The sequence below is a fragment of the Mustela erminea genome, chromosome 14, assembly GCF_009829155.1.
Source record: "Mustela erminea isolate mMusErm1 chromosome 14, mMusErm1.Pri, whole genome shotgun sequence".
NCBI classification, from domain to species: domain Eukaryota; kingdom Metazoa; phylum Chordata; class Mammalia; order Carnivora; family Mustelidae; genus Mustela; species Mustela erminea.
Window position 1 is genome coordinate 83391054 of NC_045627.1, and position 25569 is coordinate 83416622.

At 49.7% G+C, this 25569-nt stretch overlaps 1 protein-coding gene across 1 annotated transcript in view; it reads left to right on the forward strand.

The window, feature by feature from the left end:
• Window positions 1-25569, forward strand: part of LOC116573712 (deleted in malignant brain tumors 1 protein-like) — an 83830-nt gene that overhangs the window by 42644 nt on the left and 15617 nt on the right. Inside the window, exons 27-45 of the mRNA XM_032313978.1 lie at window positions 91-408; window positions 802-843; window positions 3382-3411; window positions 3909-4062; window positions 6680-6897; window positions 7630-7941; window positions 8797-8829; window positions 9357-9383; window positions 9993-10146; window positions 11004-11221; window positions 11418-11534; window positions 12002-12313; window positions 13717-13767; window positions 14621-14659; window positions 16633-16662; window positions 17343-17387; window positions 21933-21968; window positions 24374-24415; window positions 25213-25251. Coding sequence (XP_032169869.1) covers window positions 91-408; window positions 802-843; window positions 3382-3411; window positions 3909-4062; window positions 6680-6897; window positions 7630-7941; window positions 8797-8829; window positions 9357-9383; window positions 9993-10146; window positions 11004-11221; window positions 11418-11534; window positions 12002-12313; window positions 13717-13767; window positions 14621-14659; window positions 16633-16662; window positions 17343-17387; window positions 21933-21968; window positions 24374-24415; window positions 25213-25251 — 2217 coding nt within the window. The remainder of the gene's footprint in view (window positions 1-90; window positions 409-801; window positions 844-3381; window positions 3412-3908; window positions 4063-6679; window positions 6898-7629; window positions 7942-8796; window positions 8830-9356; window positions 9384-9992; window positions 10147-11003; window positions 11222-11417; window positions 11535-12001; window positions 12314-13716; window positions 13768-14620; window positions 14660-16632; window positions 16663-17342; window positions 17388-21932; window positions 21969-24373; window positions 24416-25212; window positions 25252-25569) is intronic.

Genomic DNA, 25569 nt, shown 5'->3' on the forward strand with positions numbered 1-25569 from the left:
CTTTATTTACCTAAGACACAAATGCAGGAGCTAGAAATCCTTCCTACTTAAAACTTCCCAAGTTTAAAACTAAAACCGTGCTCTATTTAGAAGATGAACCCGAGCTGCGGCTGGTGGGCGGATCCGGACAGTGCTCCGGACGCGTGGAGGTCCTCCACCAGGGGAACTGGGGCACCGTATGTGATGACCTCTGGGACCTGAACGAAGCCCAGGTGGTGTGCCGACAGCTGGGGTGCGGACGGGCCATTGCAGCCCCTGGGAAGGCTCACTTCGGCCCAGGCTCCGGAAACATCCTCCTGGATAACATCCAGTGTTCGGGAAGCGAGAACCACCTTGGGCAGTGCCCCAGCTCCAGCTGGTCAGACCACAACTGTGGGCACCATGAGGACGCAGGTGTCATCTGCTCAGGTAGCTCTCTTCCCAGGGCACGTTCTTTCTGACCTTTCGACCAGCGGAATTTAAGTGATGAATGGAGGGTATGCACAGAGCAGGGCCAGGAGAGCAGAGAATGGCAGCCCCACAGATGAGCGTCCCCAGGCTGACGAAGAGAGCTGAGAGCCCGACTCCCCTCTAAAGAAATGCATACCAGAGCCATTCCGTTGGCAGGTCGTTTTCTCTGCAACCTCTCCCGGGTCCAAGCTCCTTTTCCAGAATCTAACATGCCCGTGTTTCTATTTATGTAACATGACGCTTACCTGTTTAAGACCCCCTCACACTAAGAGCCCACCACTTGTCTTCATAAAATGTAACTTAGATTTCCTAAATTTCCTAAATTTACCTTTTTTAAAAAAATTCATGCAGATGCTGGGGCCGGAACTCCAGATGTGATCCCCACATCTCCAGGTAGGTCCCATACCTCGAACTTCTAATATCTCTGCAAAGTGAATAAGAAATCTAATCTGTCTTGAGCTAGACGCTGCTGGACAATGACCTAGACACTGACCTCCCAGGGAGCTTTGAAATCCTTGATGTCCAGGCTACGCCCAGACCAGTCACATCAGAATCTCTGGGCTCACACCAACCCGGTCATCGGTAGTATTTAAAGCCTCCCATGTGATTCCAACATGCAGCAAGTTGAGAACCAGTGGCTGGGGCAGTAAGCTAAGAGCACATTTCCCAAATGAGACGGCATGCAAAACTCCCACCTGGACAGAAGAGCAAGGATGGACGGGGGGGAAAGGGGGAAGAAGTTCTATCCCTGTGGCTGAGAAGAGGGTCGAGACGGAGAGGAGAGAAGGTAGGAAGGTTTGCCTTCCAAGAACGTGAGCTGGAAAATGAGAGATGGGAGAAAACACAGATGAGTCTACGTCACACTCTCCCAGTGGGTCAAGAACACGCTGAGCGTGAGAAGTGAGCCATTTGGGGCTATTCTGGGAGACTTTGGACTTCGCCGATAACTCAGGAATAGAGAAGGGTACATGTCTGGTAACCGACTCCGAGTCCGTGTGTGGCAGTGACCTCCAAACTCAAGACTCCAGCGATATCTGAGCACGTGTGGTCCTGCCTCCTGCAGCCGCCAGTCTGTCCCGGACAGGCTCTCAGCAGCCCACTTCCCCACCTGCGGCACCCTGGACCCCACCCAGCCTCCTCCCCAGCCCTCCACAGTGGCTAAATCCACCCTCTGCCTTCACCAGGGGCCTGGGTGTAGGGAAGGTCAAGGTTAAGGTGCACCCTGCGGGGTTTGGGGCTGGGCAAGGTGGCTAGCAGCCTCTCCCTGCCAGGGTCTGGCACCACCATGGCACACTTGGAAGGACACTTGGTGGGGGTCCTTTTACCTACTCGAGTACAGATCTCAAGGGCATCCCAGGTGGAGGTCGCCATGCCCTGGAGACTGCCCACCTCAAGTAGGATGCAGAAGTGAACCTGCAGGAAGCGGCAGTTGACTTCCCCACGTGCAGCTGAGGCCCCACATTTTCATTTTGCATGGGGACCCACAACGCATCCCACAGCTGGGGACGGGAGGTAGAGCCCACAGAACCGTTTTTCAGGGCCTGACAAGCAGCTACATCCCTTTGGTGGCCTCTGGCTTTTCTTTTCTTTCCCAGTGAGGAATCTCCCTGAGTCTGGAGCCAGAGAGGAGGAGGGGGAGAGAGGACACAGCTGCTGGTTGCTGAGACGGCTCTGTGCCGAGCCCACTTGCCGTCTAGGGTTGCAAACCTCAGAAGGCTCTTCTCTCTTTTCTCCCTGCTACGGTATTCCTTTTCTGAGGCAGGTGTGCATAGCCCACTGAGTAAGAGAAGGCATCGTGGAATAAAAGACACTATGGGGGAAATGAAATCTTTATGTCCAGTACTATCCACCTACGGGTGAATCACTTCTCCACAAAGCATTATGTGTTTGCAGGGACACACACAAAATAAGGCTTTTGCCATTTAACTCTCTCAGGGAAACACTGCATCTCAAACATTTTAACAAAAGGGAATCGCCTCTCTTTTTTTTAAGATTTATGTATTTATTTGAGGGAGAGAGAGAGAGCGAGTGCGAGTGGCTGGAGAGGCGGAGAGAAAGGGAGGAGGAACCTTGGGCTGACCCTCGCCGAACGCGGAGCCAGACGTGGGGCTCAGTCTCACCACCCCGAGATCACGACCCCGAGATCACCACAGAAGGGAATTGCATCTGAGACAAATTTATGTCAGAAGAAATTTACTCCGCGGCTGTGCCGCACCCTTCCTGGCGAAGGACCGAGAAGGAAGGACAGCAGAGGGGTCGCTGTCCTCGCTGCTCGGCGGCCCAGGAAGGGCCATGGAGACAAAGAAAGCTCGAATGCATCTGACCCGTAGGCTTCACACTCCATGCTCTCTAATCCCTGGTGTAAAACTCTGACAAGCACCTGCTTTCAAAACCTGTCCTCGACCTGCCAGGCAGTGGTGCCTAAGGACACATCTAGAATACAGAAATACTTGCTTCACAGAAATCAAAGGCAAAAGAACGCCAGAAAGGAGGAAGCCCCCACCTCCCCCCGGGGCCCGATGACCTCAACGGAAGGCTTATCCTTTCCTTACCCAGGCTCTCGGCTGTCTGGTTTTTGTCCTTTGTCCCTATGCGTTTCTGCACGTTCTGCAGTGGTGTGCACTCGTAAGCCCAGTGATGTTACTGTGGGTGACACCTCGTGACTGATCGATCTCGGGACAGCCCGGGGCTTGGTGGGTCCTAAGGCAGAAGAGAAAGCAAGTCACGTAGCTGTGCGTTGTCTGTGATTTCTTGGTGAATCACTGAAAGAAGGGGAGAGACCGCGTCCCCCATTAGGAGAGAAAAGAGAAATGAGGGAGCCGGGTGTAGTGGGCTCAAGGTAGTAACAGGTGCGTTCGTTTGTATGGAACCGGAAGACGCTTTTGTGACGCTGAGCTCCTTCCTGATCTTCTCTGGTCTCGGTTTTTGCAGCTCCTGTCCCGCAAGGGCCTCCACCGCCAGGTAAGTCTCCTTCATTGAAAGTGTAACTTGTCGAGTATGGAATCAGCCTTGATAATTCACGAGAGCAGACTAGATGTCTGCCTGTCCTGGCTGCCTGAGGGGAAGGAGCTGTGGGACGGAGCCCTCGGGGAAGGATGGATGGTCTACGCTGAATTGAGCCCGTTTGCACGGCAGGAAGCTGGGCATTAATGACCGAGAGCGTTAATGATATATCAGCCGGACACCCCACTCCTGCCATGGACATGTCCAATCCCATTTCTAGGCTCACCTACGATCTTGGGGTCCTGCCCTGGCACCAGCCACAGAGCTTTTCTTCCCCTCATTCCCTCTCAGGGCTACAACCGCACACCGGCCAAGCTACAACGATGTCTACACCACCATGATCCTTTCCCATTTTGTGATTCCCTGTTGAGCTTGATGGGATTCTGGATTCTACCCCCAGGAAAAGACAAGGTGCGTGCCTGGGAGCCAAACAGTGGTCTCTTGTCTGCCCACAGGAGGAAGTAACTCTTGTGGAGGACTAATTTCAGGCCTCTTGGGCTCCTTCTCCAGTCCTTGGTATCCAACGAACTACCCCACTGACGTGGAGTGCATCTGGGTGATACATGTGGCTGAGAAGTTCCACATAGAACTGGTGATCCCAAGCCTGAAGTAAGTAGCTTTGCCTTTTTCTACTTCAATGTCTCTCATGCCCCTACTAAGAGTTTTCTTTCCCAGATTAACCAGCCTCAATTCATTCATTCCTACTTCTTTCTCTACATGTACCCATCTTTAAAGGACTATGTCCTATTTTAATGCATATTTATATGCATATATATTTACATATTCATATACACATGCATGTACCCGAGTCACTTTTTAATGGAAATATTGCTTTTCTTGATAATGTTTAACCTGGTTTCATGTTTCTACATCGGGTCCCATCTGGGTCATTCCCTCTTCCTGACATTGTTCACAGTCTGTGCCAGACCTCCACCACTGTTCCCACCCCAGCACGTCAGCCTCAGGCATCCAGGAGCGGAATGGTTAAATGCTGTCCTCAAAGGGGAAATAGGTCTGCAGCGGAGTGAGGGATGCATCCAACCGTTTACCTGATGGCCAAAGTTCCTTTCAAAGGGGGAGAACCAAAACCAGTATAAGGGAGCATTGCCTGTTGTGAGGGAAATGTCTTTTTCATTCCTTCCTTCCACACCCATGAATTCAGTGAAAGCAAGGTGAGCAGATTTGGTACGGTGGATGCAAATCTATGAAACCCACAGTTCTATGACTTGGGGGCTCAGAGCGTCATTTTCTCACTTCGGGACAATGGTTACTGCAAACGGCTGTCCTGACCCACTCTCCCCACGGTCTCAAGGTGACTTTCCCAACATAAATTTCCTACTATAATTTCAGGGTTTACAAATCAAGGAGCTTCTTCCTGCGTTGCCTATAGTCAGAACTTAGATACTGACTTCCAGGTTTTGATGTTTTTAAGCCTAGATTTATTGATATTTGCCTTTTGCGTCTAAGGACACGAAGTTAGTTATTTTGCACCAGTGAGTCTCAGCTGATAAGGAGAGACCCCACGGGACATTTGGCCGTGCCTGGAGGCATTTGTTTATTGTTCAGGAGGGGGCAGGGAGCACCAGAGTCGCACAGTGGGTAGAGGCCAGGGATGCGGCTAAGTGTCCTGCATTTCCCAAGACAGCCCCCCATGGCAAAGAAATCTCCAGCCCCAAATGTAGAGAGCTCTGAGATTGAGAACCCCTGCTTGAAGCTTGCATTGTTTGGGTTTTTTTTTTCTTTCTATTTCAGCTTCTATGCGGAACTATCTTCACACTAGATCTGCAAAAATTATATCCATATTTAAACTATGCCATTTCATTCTTGCTAAGTCAAGTGTGTCCTGTTTTCATGAAATCATTCTCGGATTGCAATGTCTCCTGTTATGGTCACACTGTTGTTGCCCTACATATAAATGTTATCCTTTATTTTCTTACTTAAAAAAAATGGGTCAAAAAAAAAAGGTCGCGGGCTCCTGGGTGATTCCATCGGTCGGGCATCTGATTCTTGATTTCGGCTCAGGTCGTGATCTCAGAGTCCTGGGATGGAGCCCTGTGTTGGGCTCCATGCCCCGCAGGGAGTCTGCTTGCGACTCTCTCTCCCTCTCTCTGCCTGTTCCCCCTACTAGCTCGTGATCACCCTCTCTCTTTCCTTCTCTCTCGCTCCCTCTCAAAAAAAAGTGGGGGAAGGGGTTGTTTTGAGGTACTTGGCTCTTCCTTCATTGGAACAGATGCATTCTGCAATAAACCGGTTTTCAAATTTGGTGAGTCTATAACATGTACAAGTGTAACTGTGTGCGTCTTACACAACAAGCACCTACAATGCATGCCTCAAAGGCCACTTACTATTGTTTTCATGTCAACATGCACACTTCCCATTTTCATCCTGTTAGATTAGAGTTGATATTCTTTACAGTATATTTATTGAACCTGCTTTCTGTGCAGGCTCTGGTCTAGGAGCAGACTTCTAGTGTCAAACAAGACAGGTCTCTATCCTCATGGAGGATATATTCTAGATGGAGACTCAAATAGTACTTGAATAAACCAGTAGTAACTCAGGGGACAGGTTCCATTAGTGTTAAGTTGATATGTGCTATGAATAAGAATGTTTATACATACATGGTATAGATAGAGATAGGTACAGACAGACAGACAGAGATGGTACAGATAGAGATATCCTATAGATAGGATAGAGAATAGAGGGGGTGAGGACAGCATTTGGTAGGATGGTCAGGGACAGCTTGTCTGATCATCCAGGTTGGAACCGGATGGTCTGGGGCATGGGAGGGAAGATTCCTACCGAGCAGGCTCTGGGAGTTTTGACGGGAGGCACCACTTCTCCCGGCTCCAGATCCCATTATGTGTTTTATTCAATGAGACCCTATGGATGCCTACCCCAGGGAGTGGCATGTTTGAATAAAGAGTCAGGGTCATTCAGGATACACTCAGGGTAGAGAGGAAGGTGGTGGGAAAGAACAAAAGCCGAGATCTCAGAAGGCGGCCACGGAAATAGAGCCAGAGAGACACAGAGAAAGGCTGCCTGACCTGAGCCAGTTCCCAGAGGGAAGGACAGAAGGACAAATTCAAGCAATATTTAAGGGACCAAGTCCACTAGCGAGGTTGGAAGGAGGCAGCAGCAGTGACTGCAAATGGTACCAATGATGATTTTATTTAAGTCATTTCTGCAGATTTCCTTGGGGAGATTTACTGTGCCTTTACCTCCTCAGATTAGAGGACATCTATGGGTGCCCTTATGACTTTGTGGAAGTGTTCGACGGACGGCAAGTTGCCTCCCTCTCCATGGGCAGGTTTTGTGCCGGGACAGAGCTTTCGTTCCTCTCCTCCTCAAACGTCATGACTGTGGCGTTCCGGAGTGACGCCATGATCACCAACACAGGGTTTTATGCTCTCTACAACGCCATGCAGCAGGACGAAAGGGAGAACGGTGGGTATCCTGATAGGGACCTTGGAGGGAGCTTAGATCTAATTTGTGTCCGTTCCCTTTATGAGAGGAGACGCTTTCTAAATCTGACCCGCAGGGTCCGTCGCCACTAATGACATCCTGAGCAACATCCGCTCTGACACGAACAGCCCCACGGACCCCTCACCCTGCTCTGCCACTCGCTGTCATTTTCCACCGCCACAACGTCCTGGCTGAAGGAACAGAGGGCTGGGTCTCATGCCTTGCGTTGGCTGGGTGTGTAGATGGAGGACCTGAACGAGGGTCTCTCTTTTCCAAAGGAAGGGAAGACACAGTAGGGCAAGTCCTTCTACAACAAACCTACGTCAAATTACAACTACCAGCCCACCTAATTCCAACTGAATTCCATACAAAAACCACCCAGAACAAACCTCCTGGATTCTGTAGCAGGGCATGGGGAATATTCTAGAGCTCAGTGGTTTATGCTTAGGGTGACTGTGCAATTTATTCTCTAATCAGGATACTTGTGAGGGTTTAAAAGGGATTCTAGGATAATTAAGAGGCATTACTTGATCTACAACGGTTGTAAATCCGGATTATTCTAGGCAAATCAGGACACAAGGCCACCCTACCTAGAATCCGATAGCCTAAGGTGAGAAAAATGTGCCCAGGTGCTGGGCATTCTATAACTGCAGAAGGTCCTAGAGTTTGGAGGCGGCACCACAGCTCAGAAGCCTCTGTTTTCCTGTCTTTCAGGTGTATCCCTGAGACTGGTGAACGGCAGCCACAGGTGTGAGGGCCGGGTGGAGGTCTTCTACAACGGCACCTGGGGCACTCTGTGCGATGACAGCTGGGACCTGACAGACGTCAGCGTGGTGTGCCAGCAGCTTGGCTGTGGAGAGGCCTTATCAGCCCCAGCTCAGAGCTACTTTGATGGAGGCACTGGCCACATCATGCTAGACAACGTTCAGTGCACAGGGAACGAAGCCAAGGTGTGGCAGTGCACACACAACGGGTGGTTCTCCCACAACTGTGGGCACCACGAGGATGCCAGTGCCATCTGCTCAGGTGAGACCCATAGGGCCCGGCACACCTGGGAGAGGGTCTCGCACATCAGCAGCCTCTGGGAAGGGAGAGCTCAATGCCAGCAGGCCATTACTCAGAAAGGACTCTAGGACTTCAAGCCAGCTTTCTAAGTCACTTTAAGAGTTAGATTTCCTTCTTTCCAATTAGTGCGTCTGTAAAATGTTCCAGGTCTCCCCACCACCACTTAAAAGTTGTGATAATTAGATAGAGGATTTGTATCATCAGACATCCCATTCCTGGCTAGACATGCCACAGTGTTGGGGACGGTCCCCTGTCCCTGAGTAGGAGTAGTAGCTGGTGTCCAAAGACGGCTTAGCGTGTACCAAGCTCCACGCTGAAACCAGTGCGATCAGACCCTCATTGACCTTCCCAGTCTCCAATAAAGGAGACTATTACATTCTCACCTTACTGACAAGACAACAAAAGCATATCTAAGGTCACACACGGTTCCTTCTCTGTTCAGTATCGTCTCCAAGATACTGGAGGGAAGACTGAGCTTGGCTCGGTTACTCAATGTCCTCCAGCCCCATAACTGAGCAAAAGGAAAGAAATACCATATTTTTTTATTTGCTTTCAGTTTCAGTATCTCCGGCAATTAGATGAAATATCATGAGGCTGAAAAGCAGAGTGTGCCCCTGACCTGGCTGCCAATCCTTAAGCAGCATTGACGGGTTTGGTACTACATTCCCAACTGCCCACAAAGAATGTGTTTGATCCTTAAAAAAAACAAAACAAACAAACAAAAAACCCTGATTTTCTTTTGTGAACCACATGACTTACTCTTACTCATGTAAGAACCACATGTCTTACTCTTTCTTTCTTTCGGTCTTTGAGTAGGTGTCGATGGGAATCCAAAAGTAGGACCAAAAGGTACAGTCGCTCTTGTGTACATTTCAACTGCTGCCAGGTCTCCGAGTGATGTCTGTGACCCTGGTTACTGGTTAATCCTGTAATCCGGGCACAGGTGACAGCATAAACCTTCTTTTGCTCAGGAATCAGAGCAACACAGCCCACTGATGTTGCCCTATTGATGGCACTGGCTGGGAGAGGGCGGGTGGGGTTTGGTGGTCAGCATTCAGGTTCACCAGCAATGTCATACGTGGGCCCCAGGGATGCGGTGAGTCGGCTGCTGCTGTGATAGAGGGCTAGCTGCTCGCGGGGATGATCACACCACAGATGCTGCGGAGGAGAGCAAGGAAATGGGAACCCCAGGCCAGCCCTCAAGGAGCTGTATCCAACCTCTCCCATCCGCACCCGTAGTGTGCAGACGGCCCAGCTCTTAAAGAGACAGCCACCTCTGCCCAGAGCAGCCACAGCTTTGAGTGTCAGTATTTTTGAGGAATATCCTGGATAAAATCCTGGCTCACGTATCATTCTTCCTCTGTGTGTTTTCACAGACTCCGCTGGTGATGGTCCTGCTGCAGGTGCGTCAACTTTACGTAAACCCTTCTCAAGGTTTTAGATGTGCCTTATCGTCAGTGTAACCCTTCCGGCCGCTAGATGGTGCTCTCTTCCTCTTATATGTGAGAAGCTGCAACACCAAGGAGCCTTTAATTTAAATTTCGCACCAAACCCAGTATTTCAGCCATAAAAGGGATGTTTAGGGGACATGGGTGTCTGACGTCAGTTGGGATTGATATGTATAATACAAGGCATCTTCCAACACAACCAGCCAGTGACGCACCCTGAGAAAGGATGCTTTAGGCTCACATTGTCCTTGTGACTTTCTACGAAAACACGCACTCAGCTCTGTCTGTGCATCTAGGTCCAGAAAGCCCTGCCAATCCTATGGCGGTGACATTCCTCCTCACGAAGCCCTGTAAGCTCGAAGGGACTGGTGTAACCCTCTTATCTGATGGAGAACAGCGTCAGAACCTCAGAGGGGTCCCCAAAACCAACTTTTCTCTTATCAGACAAACCAGCCCTGGAGTAAACGCCCCTCGCTCCTCCTCCCCGTGCCCTCTGACTCCTTGGAAAACACCAGCACGGGTCAGCGCCTCCTCCTGATGGGGTCTCTTCGCCCTTTCTTGCAGATGAAAACTTCCACTGTGGCGGTTTGCTCACAAATAATTCGGGCTCCTTCTCCAGCCCTTGGTATCCTAAGAAATACCCTATAAATGTGGTGTGTGCCTGGGACATCCACGTGGACGCCAGGGTTCATATCAAGCTCACATTTGAAGTGGTGAAGTGAGTAACTGTCTCCCACTTTGCTCTGTTTTGTCAACACAGTTACTGTATGGTGACTCACATAACACAATAAAAAAATAAAACATAAAATATAAATAAAAAACAAACATAATTATCCTACCCACTGCCCCTAGCCCCACCAAGAAACAAACGAACAGACAAATAGAAAAGAGCCACCTTCCACAGTTAATTCTCCAAAGCAATGAAGGCATTAGAGGCCCATTGGGTGGCACTGATCGAAACTTTAAAGGCAAAAGTCTTTTAATGCTGCAATTCCAGTTCCAGAAGATGAGTCCACTGATAGTCTCATGTGCTGAGGGTAATCATGGCGATGTTCTTATAGGAGCACTAGATTGGAAACTATCTAATTGCCATCAGTAGGATTGTTAAACACATTTGGGTCCACCACACACTAGGGGTATATGGCCATGGCATGGTCTGCAAGAAAGCCTTGGACAACAGGGCCGTGACTGACATCTGGGCTTAGACTCTATCTGAAAGGAAACTGTTTATAGTAACTGCTTCTTAGAAGCAGAATGAAGCCAGAGGGACCAGTCAGGGGTGGAAGAAATTTTACTTTTTACCAAACACCTGTCCATACCACTTAAATTCTGGTCTCTGTGTTTATCATGCGTGCTTAGGAAATGCAATTTCATGGAGATTTCCAAAGTGGGAGGTTTTTATAAACAGGAAGATACGTACTGCCTGTCAGCAGGGTCATACTTCCCCCCAACTGTGTGAAAAGATGTGGGTCTCAGCTGGTCTTCCAGAACCATCCTTTCCTGAACCCATCTGTGCAGTGCTGGGGGAAGAAAAGCCCCAGCAGATGGATTCTGAGAGATGTTGTTCCTTCACAGGTTGGAGAACTTCTACGGCTGTCCGTACGACTTCGTTGAAGTCTTTGACGGCCCGCAGAGTGAATCTTTTTCTCTGGGGAGGTTCTGTTCTGGGACAAGCCCAACATTCACCTCCTCCTCAAATCGCTTGACGGTGGTCTTCCACAGCGACGCAATCGTCACCAACATGGGCTTTCATGCATCCTATGAGTCCATTGTGCAAGACGAGATCAATACTGGTAAGTCCTTTGGTCATTTTCCCTGCCTGGTGGCAGGCGAGGGCGGGTGGCCAACTTGGACAGGACACCAGGGATGGCCAGGGGTCCCCCCGCCCCCTCATTTACCCCTGAGGTCTGACTGGGCGAAGTAGTTGAAGACCCACTTGTAGGCTATGGAACAACACATCCACTCTCATCTTCCAATACTAAAGCCCAGCACAAGGTAGTGGGCAGGGCTCGCACCTGACGCTGCCTTGGGACCTGTTTCATTCCACACACGTGTCGTCTCTACACCTGCTTCCGGTGCTGCCCACCAAGAGTGGCCACAACCAGGGTCAGTACACGTGGTGCTGCCCACCCCACACTGCCCTTTCAGGGGCCTCCTTTCACCTCCTGTCTAAGGGAAAAGCTTTAAAAAACAGCCTTCAGAAAATCATACAGAGGGTACCTGGTTGGCTCAGTGGGTTAAAGCCTCTGCCTTTGGCTCAGGTCATGGTCCCAGGGTCCTGGGTCTCTGCTCAACAGGGAGCCTGCTTTCCCTGCCCTCTCTCTCTGCCTACTTGTGATCTCTTTCTCTCTGTCAAAAAAATAAATAAAATCTTAAAAAAAAAATCACACAGATGTGAGAGCTCAAACCCAAGTACCCTTGGCCCACTTTAACCCTCAGTGGCTCCCTCCCCACGTCGGAGCGGAGAGCCCTCGAAAGCTGGTCAACTCCCAGGAAATGCCCAGGCCCTTCCTCAAAGGCAGTGGCAAAGGTGGGGTGTCCAGAGCATGACATAGGCGTGTCTCCTTTCCCAGATCTGGCCCTCAGGCTGGCCGGCGGCAGCCACCGGTGCGAGGGCCGCGTGGAGCTGCACTACAATGGCACTTGGGGAACAGTGTGTGATGACAGCTGGGACCTGCGTGACGCCCAGGTGGTGTGTGGGCAGCTTTCCTGTGGCAGGGCGGTGTCGGCCCCCAGCAGGGCACATTTCCGCCAAGGCCTGGGCCCCATTGCCCTGGACGACGTGGAGTGTAGGGGGACAGAAGCCAGGCTATGGCAGTGCCTGCACCGTGGCTGGTTCTCCCACAACTGTGGCCACCACGAAGATGCTGGTGTCGTCTGCTCAGGTGGGTCTGATTCTGACCCAGGTGGGTGGGCGGAATGGCGTTCCCAACTGCACGCAGAGCAGGAAGGAATCTTAATGTCACTTTTTCCCAAGCTTCCACCATTCCGACACTCCTGCATGGCTTTTGTCCGTCCACCACCCACAGCACTTTCCCCAATACTTTCTTTCTCATGGACTCTTCTTTCACTTACATGAAATCATTCTAAAGGAAGTTCTATATTCCTCCCATACGTGGACAGCCAGGATCACTTACCCTAAACAGACAATACATACCAATAGACACTGTGGCAATAAAACAATGTTAAAATGTTAAAAAAAAAATTAAAACAAACAATGGTCTCTCTAATCTGATCAATTCATGCTCATGCATATTTGAAAATATCCTTCATCAGAATGGAACTCAACTTAAAATTTTAAATTATAATGTTTTATAAATATATAACTCTTAAACTAGAAGATGCACCATCTCAAATTATCTCACGTCCCACCAGTGATGAGTCATGCCTCTGGGAAACATGTCTTTGGTTCATCCCCCTTGTTGCCCAGGTGACACAGAGATGGCTCTTAACGTCACAGAGCTGGGAGCCCAGGTCCCAGCCCAGCGCTGTTATTCCTCAGTTTTGTCTCGGTTGAGTTTCTGCAAATGAATTCCGAAACCCCCATTTATCTCTGCTTCTCTCTGGGTCTGGCTGGGAAGCGGCAAAGTTGTTTATCAGCTAGACCTGGCCACAATGACCAGAGGGTAGAAGAGCAAGCAGGGGTGGGGGTTCTAGATGCTTCTGAGAGGAGAAGAGAGACATCAAGGGGCAGAGTCAGTGTTGAAGCAAAGCAGGAGTGGAAGTCATGGCTGAATATGACATCTGAGGACAGGGCTGGGGGCCGAAGGAGCGGGAGGTGTGGAACCAGGACCATGGACAGAGTCACACGAGGTGGGTGGGAAGCGATGGGAACAGAGTTCAGCTTCACCCTGGCTCTGCAGCTCCTTGGCTCCCTCCAGGTGCTGATGCTCCCAGTGTGTGTCCTTGACACAAACCTAGTTCTACATTTTGCAAACTGACACTTGCTCTGGGAGGCAAGATCCACATACCCAGGAAGAATTACAAAACCAAGCCAAATGGAAAGTTAGGAACTCCACATAAGGCAATCAGCACTGTGGCCAGTTTGGGGGTGAGGAAGACACTGTGATGTCCAGCAGCTCGACAAAAATGAACCCAGGGACCCAGGACATCTAGTGCTTGCAATCATGGCAACTCAGGGCCATTCTCCCCTGCCCAGATTGGGTGTAATTTCTCCCCAGAATAAGAGACGGACCTTTCTGTTTCAAATAAGTACATCAACCTCTCGGGTTTGAGAAGAATGAAAGGACATGACATATGCTCACCTTTTGTTCTATATCTCTCCTAGCCTCTCTGCCTTACTCAACACCATCATCTGCTACAAGTCACCCAATTTCAGGTAATTTCTATTATGCTTTATTGAGTAACTGTAACTTATCTTGGCAACGTCACCATGGGCAGTACGGCTGTGGTTTGGGAGCCAAAGGCCCTGGATCTGCCATCCTGGCTTCATCAGTTACAAACTGTGGGATCTTGAATAAATCTCTGGACCCCCTCGTGCCTCCTCCTGTAGATATGGATGAGGAGGAGGAGAATAGCTTTTGCCTCCTAAGGCCGTGCTGGGACACAGCGGTCTCTCTGTGTAGGATGGCGGGGCAGTGCCTGCCATGTGGGGGAGGGGGACACTATTTAGAGGCATGGCCACCTTCCAAGCACTGCAAGGAGTCATTTCTGTGTGTGCTACTTTCTGCCTAACAGAATGACAAAAAATGAAGAAGCTGAGCACCCAAATTGGTCTTTCCCTGACTCTGTGACCAGCTCAGTTGTTGTCATATTTTAAATTAGGTCAGCACCCTGTTTGTGGCAGAGTCTTCAAGAGTAAAATACAATATACAGGGGAGTTAGGAAAAAGAAATGCCCCCACACCTTCAAAGGAAACACCAGAGTAGGTTAGGCTAAACAAGGAATGTTTTCTTTAAAATCTCTCTGCTTTAAAAAAAAAATGTATTAACCACCATGCTCTGATTTTCTATAATGAGCCTCAGTTGCTTGTCCTGCTGGTACATACACCAGCTGAGCGATGGCAGGGCGCCCCCCCCACTAAACGAGGACCAGGGAAGGGACTTGATCTAGAATCAGGAACTGTACGTGACCCACAAGGCAGAGGGCCCACGGACAGTTCACTGAGAGTTAAATAGGTTTGACATGTAAGATGTGGTATCCTGTTCTTTTGTGTTTCACTCTGCCCTTAGCATCTTTCCCGGAGCCGACAAAAGTTCCCACATCAGCAGGTAAGCTGTTCCTCTCTCCTCACTTGCCTTCGCTGACTCAAATTTTAGCTCAGAAATGCTCCAGCGCGATGGCCGTGGGAGAAAATGTTGCCACTGGAAATACTCCCCGCCCCACCCCCAGCCTGAGGCGGGCGTGCAGGGAACTGCTGCCAGCGGAGGGGGCTGAGGATATCAGGGTTTGCCTGGAAAATCTGTGGTTGGCAAGTGAGTGGCAAGAAGCTAGGAGATGCATATTGACTTCTGGGGACAGGTCTGGAGGGCTGAGGGTGGCCCGCTCAGCCCAAATCTCCCCACGCCCGACTCCCACCACGAGCTGTCCCTGGCTGTGTTCTGAGCACAGCCCACCTCTGTTCCCTTCTGCAGCCCTGCCCTTCAAGCATGAGGGGCAGCCAAGAACGACCGTTCTTTGCGCTCCCCGGAGCGTCCGCACGTATGTGCTGTGTTGTTCCCAGCAATGTGCTACGTTCCCACGTTGTGTTGTCCCAGCGACCCTGGGAACAACACAGAGGAAAGCTATTGTTGTCAGGTGACCAGCGTGTGCATGGGCACACAGAGAATATCACACACACACACACACACACACACTCACACACACACACACCCGAAATGGTATGTGCACGTTAGCTTCTCAGGAAAAACCCAACAAACCCTGTGAGTGCCAGAAACCAACACTTCGCCCCACACCGGGAAAGACACGAAGCAGCTTCACAGTGAGGTGGGTCCAAGCCGCCAGCTAAGGAGCAAAACGTTGTGGCAGGCAGCTGTAACCTGCAGAAGCGCAGTCATACCCAAGGCAAGAAAGAATAAACGAGAGAGACGAAGTGAAGTGGGGAGCAGACCTGTTGTCACCGCAGATCAGCGGACACTCTCCAGGACGTGCCAGCTCTTCTGGTGGCCGTCGGAGGTGTCCACCGAGGTCCAGGCCTGCTGCTGATGAATGGGTCAGGCAGGTGTGAGGCCCACGCTGACACCTGGGGCACGGCGTGTGATGACAGCCGGTCCCTAGACAATGCCACGTGGTCTGCGGACAGCTCGGCTGTGGCCCGGCTGTGTCCATGCTCCTGGGGGCCAGCGTCCGCCCTGGGTCAGGCAGCATCCTTCCAGACAATGTCAGCTGCGCGGGAAGCGAGTCGTCCCTGGGGCAGTGTCCTCCCGGCGCTGGCTCGCTCACAACCGGGGGCACCACCAGGACGCTCGTGTCTTCTGCTCAGGGGAGGGCAGGTCCCTCGTGGGCCGGTCATGGAGCTGCCTAGGCTGAGCCTGAAATCTGCACGGGGAGTCTGGAAACATCTCCATGCCTTAAAGCTGCCCCGCATCCAGGACAGGTTCCTGTTCTCACTCCGGAAGGGTTGCCAGCTGCTTCAGATATGGGAGGGCCCCGTGCCACTCAAGGGACTCCAAAGGTTAATCCGCTGTAAAATAATCAGTAATGGTACTTATAAAGTTTCGGTGGATGAAACGAGTCATCCCACATGAAGCCTTAGTCAAGCATATGACACACGGTGAACGTACGACACGTTAACTGTTTCACTGGGATTTTAGTTCCTAAGGCAAATTCTCTCGGAATCACTGTCTCGGAGGTTCGGGCCGGGCTGTAAAAACCCCAGCAGAACAGCCCAAGAGATGAGAACAACTGTTTACACAGGCTTGTTGGGCTGTTTTTGAACTGAGACAATGATTTTCAAACCACTCAACCATCCTCATTTCTATTACTTTTTAATCTTAATGAAGTCCCAAAAATTCATTTTCGCTTTTGTTATTTTTTAAAAGATTTTTATTTATTTATTTATCTCTTTATTTGGTTATTTGGGAGGGGGCAGAGGGAGAAAGAATCTCACCCAGGGCTGCATCTCACGACCCTGAGATCCTGACCTGACTGAGAAGTAGAGTTGGACGCTTAGCAGGCCACACCCCCAGGTACCTCACCCCATTTCTGTTATTAACCCTCCCCCCATTTTTCCTTATCTCTGCAGATTCTGCAGCTGCTGGGCGTCCGGAGATCCGTGAGTTCACTCCCATTTTATCTGCCGATGGGTGACGAGCCACCTAGTGCCGGGGGCGCCCACCCTAGGTCTCCCTCACCAGCCTTCACTCTCCTTGACAATGCTCTTCACTCCAGACCTTTCCCAGACGGCGAAGGTCCGGAGCTGTGTCGCATTCCCATGGGGCCGTCCTCTGGCCCCCGAGGAAAAGCTGTTTGGGGTGTTGGCAAGTTTGAAGTCATCCTTCCCGTATAGGAGATCTGCGTGCCAGCAGGACTGAGACCCCGGGTCCTGAGCCAACGTAGGGCTCATCCACAGAGGGGGTGACAGGCCAGAGAAGGCAGGAGGCTCTGGGGGCAGGTGGTCCTGGTGGCAGCAAACTTTCCCAACTCTGCCACACCACCTGGACCTCTGGATGTTAAGGCTGAACTCTGGGTACTGAGAAGCCCTCTGGGCCGATGGGGCCATACCCTCCCAACCCCAACATCCACTTTATTTCTCTTATTGTCTTACTCCTCACCAGAATAGTTGTACACATGTGTGAGCCACCATCACGTTTTACATGCTAACCATTGGATTAGACTGGACGGGGTTGTTTAAAGGCAAACCCACGCATGGGAAGGAGAGGCTGTTGAGACAACTAGACAGTTGCACGGATGGTTTGGAGTGTCCTTATGATGTTTTCTCTTCCCCATGTGCAGCTTCTTCAGCTCCTGGGGAGCAGCCGCGTGTCTTCCATCCAACAGGTATCTTTTCCATTCTTAGATTTTGTGACTTCTTTTCCTAGGTTGGCATTGGAGGCCCCCAGAAATGTAGCCAACGTAGTTTTCCTGGCCCTGAGGCTGTAGGGAATCAAAGCTGGTGAGATGGAGTGTTGTCCCCACGCGGGGACCTTTCCAAGGAGAACCAGCCACCCACCCAGCCTCAGTGGCACTGGACGTCTTGTAGGAAGAGCCTGACCCACACAGTGCTCTTGGGGGCCCTACTCTAAGGGAACCCCAGGAACCAGATCCACTTCTGGAGCTCAGAATATGAGAACCAACCTCACCTGCTTTTGGTTCAGGGGCAAGTTTCACCCAGTCACCATCTTACCTTCTGGTAGGAGCAATGCCCCCTCTTCTGCTCAGTTTCCCAGCCCCAACCTTCTCCCTCAACCTCCAATAAATACTTCAACCTTTTTAAAATTCAAGTAAGGTGAAATTAATTTTGTTCTGAGAGCTCCATAACATTTTTCGAGACCTGGGTAAGAAATAAGAAGTCTGAACATCAAGTGTTCTGCTGAACGGTTTTGAATTTGTAGAGAAACCACATGACAAATGATACTGCAGACAGGAAGAAAGCAGAAGTTTGTTTTTAAGTGTGTCTTCTACAAGGTCACCATGTGGCCCCGGTTCCCATAAAGGTGGCCCAGTGAGTGTGAACCACTGTAGAGACGGTGCTAAATTTCAGAAACCAGATGCAGTCCTTGGTCCCCTCTGCATCTATGGTGTCCCCGTGGACACAGGCTGCGCAACCAGTGGCCAGAGGGCTGGGGCTGGGGTAGAATTCTCTAGCTGGGAATGCTGTCTCAAATATTGAGAGTGGCGAGAACCTTCTCCAGCCCCTCTGCCCTTGGCCCCTGCAGATCCTCCTGTGGTGCAGGTGCGATTGCCCTGTGGAGATCCTCTACGATGGCCCCTGGGGGGCAGTGTGTGACCACCTCTGGGGCCTGTCTGCGGTGCAGGTGGTGACCCGGCAGTTGGGCTGCAGCCAGGCCCTGGTGGGCCGGAGGGGCAGTCTGTTTGGTGGCAGCTTGGGCCCCATCTTCCTAGACACTGTGCAATGTACAGGCAACGAGAGAAGCCTGGGGCGGGGCCACCACCTCGGCCTGTCGGTCCATAACTATAGACACCACGAAGAGGCTGGGGCCATCTGCTCAGGTCCCTGAACTCTCCCTCAGCCCGGCTTCCTGCCCTAAGCAGCAAAGCTGGACCTGCCAGGAGGCCAGCCCCAAAAGCCTTGGGCTTCCAGGTCATGAAAACAGCTGGTCCCATCTGCCTGGAATTTTCCCAATTGTAGCGCTGGAAGTCCCCTGTCCCGGGAACCCCCTCAGATTCGGCTAACCCAGGACACTGGTCGCACTAGTCTCAGGTGTGTCGGATATCACAGCCTGTTCCCCTGCTCCTAGGAGAGCCGAGATCCTCGGAGCAAAACCATGCCTGGGAAGTGGGAAGTTGAGCCCCTGCTTGAGACGGTTTTTAATTTCCAGGAATGATTTTCTGATATGTGTCGATCCCATAAACTTCTCACGAAGCTATTTCTCAGAGAGAGCTTCATAGGAACGCTCTCCTGATTTGCTGTTGCCCGACTAGGGCTTTTCTTACCATTAGGGACAATTTTTTATTTCAAAAAAGCTGAATGAACACTTAAAAACCCTGTTTGGTTACATTTTCCTACTAAATGAGACATGCAGCAAACATCTGTGACCCCGACCCCATGGCCCAGAGCCACCCCCTTCTCAGAGGGTAGGGGAGACAAGGTCCCCAGACGGGTGAAGAAGCAGACAAGGTGAGGATCCTTCTCGCCTCCTGTGTCACTGGGTAGTTCTTTTAGTCCGCAGAGGGAGCCTTTGGTGCTCCGAACATGTCTTGGTATCTCTCTGTGAGACTCAGAGTCAAAATGTCATTAGACGCTCATGTGTCCTATTTGTGTTAGCTTCAGGTCTAAGTGGCTATGGATGGCTCCTCCCTGGAAAAGCTCCGCTAGAGCCTTTGGATTAGTGTCCATAAGCCAGGGTCTCACCAACAGGGGGGAAGGTGGTGGTAGAAATCCAGTCGCCTCTGCCAGTCCATTCTGAACTGGCAGTTGGCACAGATGTGGGTTCACACACCCACTCAGCTGGTGTGTCTGCCATCGTTTTGCAAGTGTGCGCTGCACTAATGCAAGTGCCTTGGGTTTTCTCTTTCAGCTGCAGAAGCTGTCCCAGAACCAACAGAAACAAATCCTACAGCCGGTAATCCTTTTACGGCTTGTTTCGGGGCTTGCCAGTATTGACTCTTTCTAGTGGATTCCCTGAGGCTACAACCAGGAATGTCCATGACTGGAGGGTTCAGGCCCAACACTGTGGAAGAGGCTGCAAGCAGGGCTGGCTCTTGGTCTAGTCTCTGCTTCTAAAATTTATCTAACTGTGAATCTGGTGTACCAGAACCAGTGTACAAGTTTTGACTAAAGAAAATCATGAAAAGTTGACTTTGACCTATTTCTATGCTGTTGCTTAGCAATTTAATGACCCAGTTCTAAAATCAGTATCTATCCTTACCCTTGAAATTATCCTATTTCTTTTTTTTTTAAGATTTTATTTATTTATTTGACAGAGAGACCACAAGTAGGCAGAGAGGCAGGGAGGAAGCAGGTTCCCCGCTGAGCAGAGAGCCCGATGTGGGGCTCGATCCCAGGACCCTGAGATCGTGACCCGAGCTGAAGGCAGTGGCTTAACCCACTGAGCCACCCAGGTGCCCCCAATTAACCTATTTCAAAGGAACAAGTATCTGAAATCAGAGCTCGCCCAGAAAAACCAGTCCCTGCATTTGAGGGCAATAATGTAACTTTTCCCTGTGAGACTTGGGAAAAGGAAGCAAGAGATGGTAGAGTAGTGGACTTCAGGGTTGGCTAGGGTACAAATTGCGGAAAAGTCCTATTAGAAATTACTTGCCAGAAGAGCTAATCCCATTCCAGTAACAACCCAAGTCTTGCCCAGACTTGCCCGCCATCAGGTTGGCCGTGGGAGGAGCTGTTGTGAAGATACACCACAGTGGCACATGGGTGACCATGTGGGATGACCTCTGGCCACCGATGCGACCGACGTCGTGTGTTGGCAGCCAGACTGTGAGGAGGGCATCGGAGCCCTGGGGAATGGCCACTCCAGGGAGGGTGTGGGGGGCGTCCTCCTGGACAATGTGCAGGGCCGGGCAATGAGGCCACAGTAGACCAGTGCTCGCACTGGGCTTGCCATGTGGCCACCATGGATGCCGGAGTCCTTGGTTCAGGCACTCACTCTTGACTTTCTCCTGACATTGCCGGAGCCACAGCCCTGGGGGTAGGCAAGAGGGACGTGAAAATGAATATGCGGAAGCTCAGGCCCCTCGGGGTCCTCCAGACACCTGCTATGGTCCATTCTGGTTCCCAGAAGCCTCTGGGTCCTTCTTAGCGTCTCTTAATCTGCCGATTTACCCAACGTTTGAGCCTACACTCACGGGTTCACTTTGGAGCCCTCAGTCTCTGCCCTCTTCAAAGATTTACCAGATTCCCTGTTATCCACCCACTGGGGTAACTGCTCTTCCTAGTCTTTGGCTTAAAATTATGTTTTGAGCCGAAAACTGCCTTTGTAGTGCTGCTTTGGGGAGTTCCATGAACAAAACCAAGTCCCTCCCACCTGGGCCCTTTGTGAAAGCATCACCTATTTCCTGGGGGCCCCTGGTTTGAGATGGCTTCCCTTCCTTTTTTTTTTTTTTTTTTTTTTTCCAATTCAACCCATGTACGCATTATTTTAGGCTGCCAAACCAGTATGACTACAAAAGCAAATAAGATGAAATGAAAATACGCACTGCCCAGCTACTCTTAATTTTGTAGAGCAAAGACAAGAATAAAGAGATTCAGCGAATGCATCCATTTACTTAACAGATAGTTCTCGAGCTCTTTCCCTGCACCAGGCGCAACTCTATGGGAAGACACAGAAGTGAGCACCGCAGGTGCCGATCCTGCCCTCATCAGGCTTCCTTACCAGGGCGAGGGGTCAGGATGCCTTAGGTGTGTCAGCCATAGTAGATCACTCACAATAGTGACATTGAATGCGAGTCATAACGTACTGGATCAGGTTGAGGAACCACTCTCCTTTCCTATTCAGACATTGGTGCTATGGTATAAACTAGGTAGGTCACTGAAAATGAGCACATCAGTGTTGGAAACCTAAGGTCAGAATTGGGAAGGTTTCTATACTCTGCAACCCCAGGAAATCTTTGCTCCGCATGGCATCAGAGAAACAGCCTTCCTGACCCATGCGGGGTGATTACACCGTCCTCACGACCAAAGATGCGTCTCACCTCCACCTTCACGTAGCCCTAGCTCCCGTTCAGTCTCATCCAAGAGGCTTTTCTTATTTGTAATTTCACATTTCAGACATCATTTTTGTGTCTAGTTTTAGTACATCTGAGACATAAATGTTTCAAGTTAAAAAGTAGCTTCTAAATTTTCTGTTGGTGGGTGGGATTTTTGTTTGGATTTTCTCTTACTTTGGTTTTGGTTTTGCTTTACAGTTTCAGCACCAGCCGCAGAAATGACCACTTTGCCTGGTAATTTTATTTTCATTCTTGCTTTATAGAAATTACAGATGGCCATATGGTCCCGCATATGGTTAGGGTTAAAGTTTATCCATCACCAGAAACTAAATATTGAGCTCATATCAAACTAATATAAGGTGCTCACATATTCATCGAATGCTTAGTAACTTGGGCAGATACAGCTTACATCCCTTCTGTATGGAGGACATCATTTGCCCAGTGTGTGCCCTTGGCCCTTGGTGCACCTGCAGGTCTCTGAGATCATATTATACTGACATAAGACTCCTTCAGATTCACACATTTGGGAATTCAATGAGTTCATTTTTTGAACAACACAGGACTTTGGGCATCATGGGCAAATCTATCCCTGTAATCTACATTTTCAGAAAATAATAGAGTACCACATCTCCCGTGTATGTTTCACAATACAGTACACCAACCCAGTCATATGCAAATTTTAAAAAATAATTTAAATAACTAAATAAGTCAGGGGGATACCATATCCTGCCCTTGAAGATTCTGCCTGTTAGCCCATTAATGTCTCTGACAAGTCCCGCAGTAAAGGATCTTTTTAACACTTGTTTTGACCCAGTGTTTCTCAAAATTCTTTGACCACTGAAACCTTCTGAGTAGAAATATAGCATCACAGAATTTGGAGCTCAAGAATCTTGGCTTGTGTTCTGGCTCTAGCCTTTACCAACTGGGTGACAGTGGGCAAGTGTCCTTACCTCCCAGAGCCTCCTTTCTTCATCTGTAGAACAGGAAGAGGAAGCTTGTCCTGGAGATTGGGTGGCACACACCAGTGCAAGCACACACACCAGTGCAAGTGCACACACGAGTGCAAGCACACACACACACCAGTGTAAGCACATAGCAGTGCAAGCTCACACCAGTGCAAGCACACACCAATGCAAGCGTACAGTGATGGGAGCTCGATAGTCACATTACTAAGGGATGTGTGTGCTGCTCTTGGCTGAGTATCTGGCTCTCTAGTTTAAGCAACACATGTGTCTTTTTGTGAACTTCCCTCTTGGGGACTTTGGGGATCATCCTAGAGCTTGAGTTAATCAATAGATAGCTAAGTAAGTTGGAGACATGGCATCTCAAAACAAATAAATTCAAGTCAAGTTTTCTCCAACGGTAAACACTCATGAAAGTAGTTCTTGGTCCATGTTTCCAAAATCTCAGAACCCTCTGCCAGGCTCTGGAGAAACTGACCTCTAAGAAAATCAGATAATGAAACCGATTTGTGTCTTTGTGGTTGGGTTTGTGAGAACCAGCTGCCAGCTCTCTCAGGCAAGGTCAAGTTCGATATGGCAGCATCACTGTATAACATTTTTTTCAAGATTTGGAAGAAACCTTAGAGACTGTTCAGACCTAAAATCACAAACAGGCAGCCCATTGAATAGGTTTGGACATGGGGAAGGTTTTAATTCAGATGAAAGAGTTTTGCCAATCAATGTTTAATTTTCTTTTAATACCACATTTTACAAATGAGTGATTTCATATAAAAGTCCAGATTTCAAGCTCTTTTGGAGAACCCACAGAATAGGAAATGCTAGAATGAATTTTGTCAAGATACCAATTGTCCAGGGTTGAGCAGGCAGGGGACCCTTTACATGGGCACTGCTATCTGGTTTCTTCCTGGCCTGTACCCATTATTTCTGGGGCTAGTGGCATCTCTGCATGAATGCTTGATACCACCCAAACTTCAGTGTTCAAATAAATCACCTGGAGATCTTTTCACTTTTTTTTAAGATTGATCGATTGATTGATTTTAGAGGAAGAGAGAGCAGAGAACATGAGTGGGAGAGGCAGAGGGAGAGGCAAAGGGAGAGGGAGAGAGGATTTCATGCAGACTTCCTCCTGAGCACAGAGCCCAACCCAGGGCTCCATCTCATGACCTTGAGATCATGACCTGGGCTGAAACCAAGAGTCAAACGTTTAACCTTTTAACTGACTGAGCCACCCAGACACCCAGCCTGGAGATCTTTTGAAATGCAGGCTCTGATTCCATTGTTCTGGGGTGAGTCTTGAGGGTTTGCATTTCTAACAAGGTGTTGCAGATGCTGCTGGTCCATGGACTGGCCCTTCAGATGCAGCAGAGGAAGCTGAGAGATGCAGCGGGACTTGTCCACAGCCACATACCTGGTTACACAAAAAGCAGAGACTCCACCCCAGGTCTCTTGGATCCCAGACCCAAATACCATCTTCCTCATTATTTATTTCCATTAGCTTAAGGATACAGAGAATAGGAAAATCAAATAGGAACAGGGCATAATCAAATATGAACACAGCTGGGGCAGAATTTGTAAACAGTATGATTTTTTTAAAAAAAAAATACTATTTACCAACAAACTGGGTGGACAAGGATGGTATTTAATTAAAATTTCCTTGAATTACGCTTGCTTTGACAGTTCCTGATTCCACTGACGCCACAGATTTGGTCCTTGGAACTGGTAACAATTCTTCTGCTGATTTGACCTCTTCCTGCCTTTCAGGGATATTGCTGTGTTGAAATTCTACCTAGATAGTACGCTTTTACTATTTGTCCAGGGGTGGTTTGGCTGAGTTAATCCCTTGGAAAACGGACTATAATCCAGAAATAGACACAGAGGGCCTCTACGCAGCCAAGTTTAGGTCCCAACATTCAAGCTCACATGAGAGTATCCACAGAGCCTGTGGTTCTCACTTCCGACACACACATGGTGTCCCCACTGCGTATTATGAAGGACAACAAGCCAGGGGGGGGCATGGGGACAAGGATGGAGAAGAGCTACTCACAGAACAGCCACAGCGGCAATAGCAAGCAATGCTAACCGGTCGTCTGACAGCCATAGAAGTGTTCCAAAACCCAGTAAATGTCACCAGACTCTCTAAATGTTACGATATGGACCCCAAATGCCTACTAACCTCAACATCCTTTGAGGTACCCTAGTATGACAGCCCTGAGCCACAGTGATTTCTTCCCCAGGAGCCTCAGTCATGCAGGTTGGACTCTGTCTTCTGCTTAAAAAGACAGGACAGGGAAACGTGCTCCATTTCAGGAAAGTTTTCAATTCTAATGGTTCATGTTTTGCTTTGGGTGCCTCTACTTTTATTCAGGAGGTTGGGAAGTAACTAGTCCTCACACTTGAATATTTCCAACAACAAAACCAGGTAGATGAGATCATAGGAAAGGCAGAATTGTGTAGAACTAGAAAATGCATAAAAACGTTCTGATCGATTGATTTTCCTGTTTGTGTTTCCTGTTTAGGCATAATGCCTACTTCAGCGGAAGTGACTTCTTCACCTGGTAATGCCCTCCGCCCACTGCAAATATAGGCAGATGGGTCAGCAAGACTGCCTGTGCCATGTCAACCAGGACAGTTGGGGGAGTGGGGGGAGTGCAGGGAGTGTCAGGTTGTCACTGTCTTTGAGCGGAATGCCCAGTCTGGGCCAAGCCCTGTGACAGATCCAAGGTGGTGGTGGTGCCTCTCAGGAAGATAGGGACTGGTACTCGCTGGCAGGTGACATCACCTGTCACAGGTTCTCAGAGCATCACATATCTCCCCTTCATAGCACTGGTCACAGCTGCACTTTGACAGAGGAGGAGCCCTGTCTTGATTTCTTT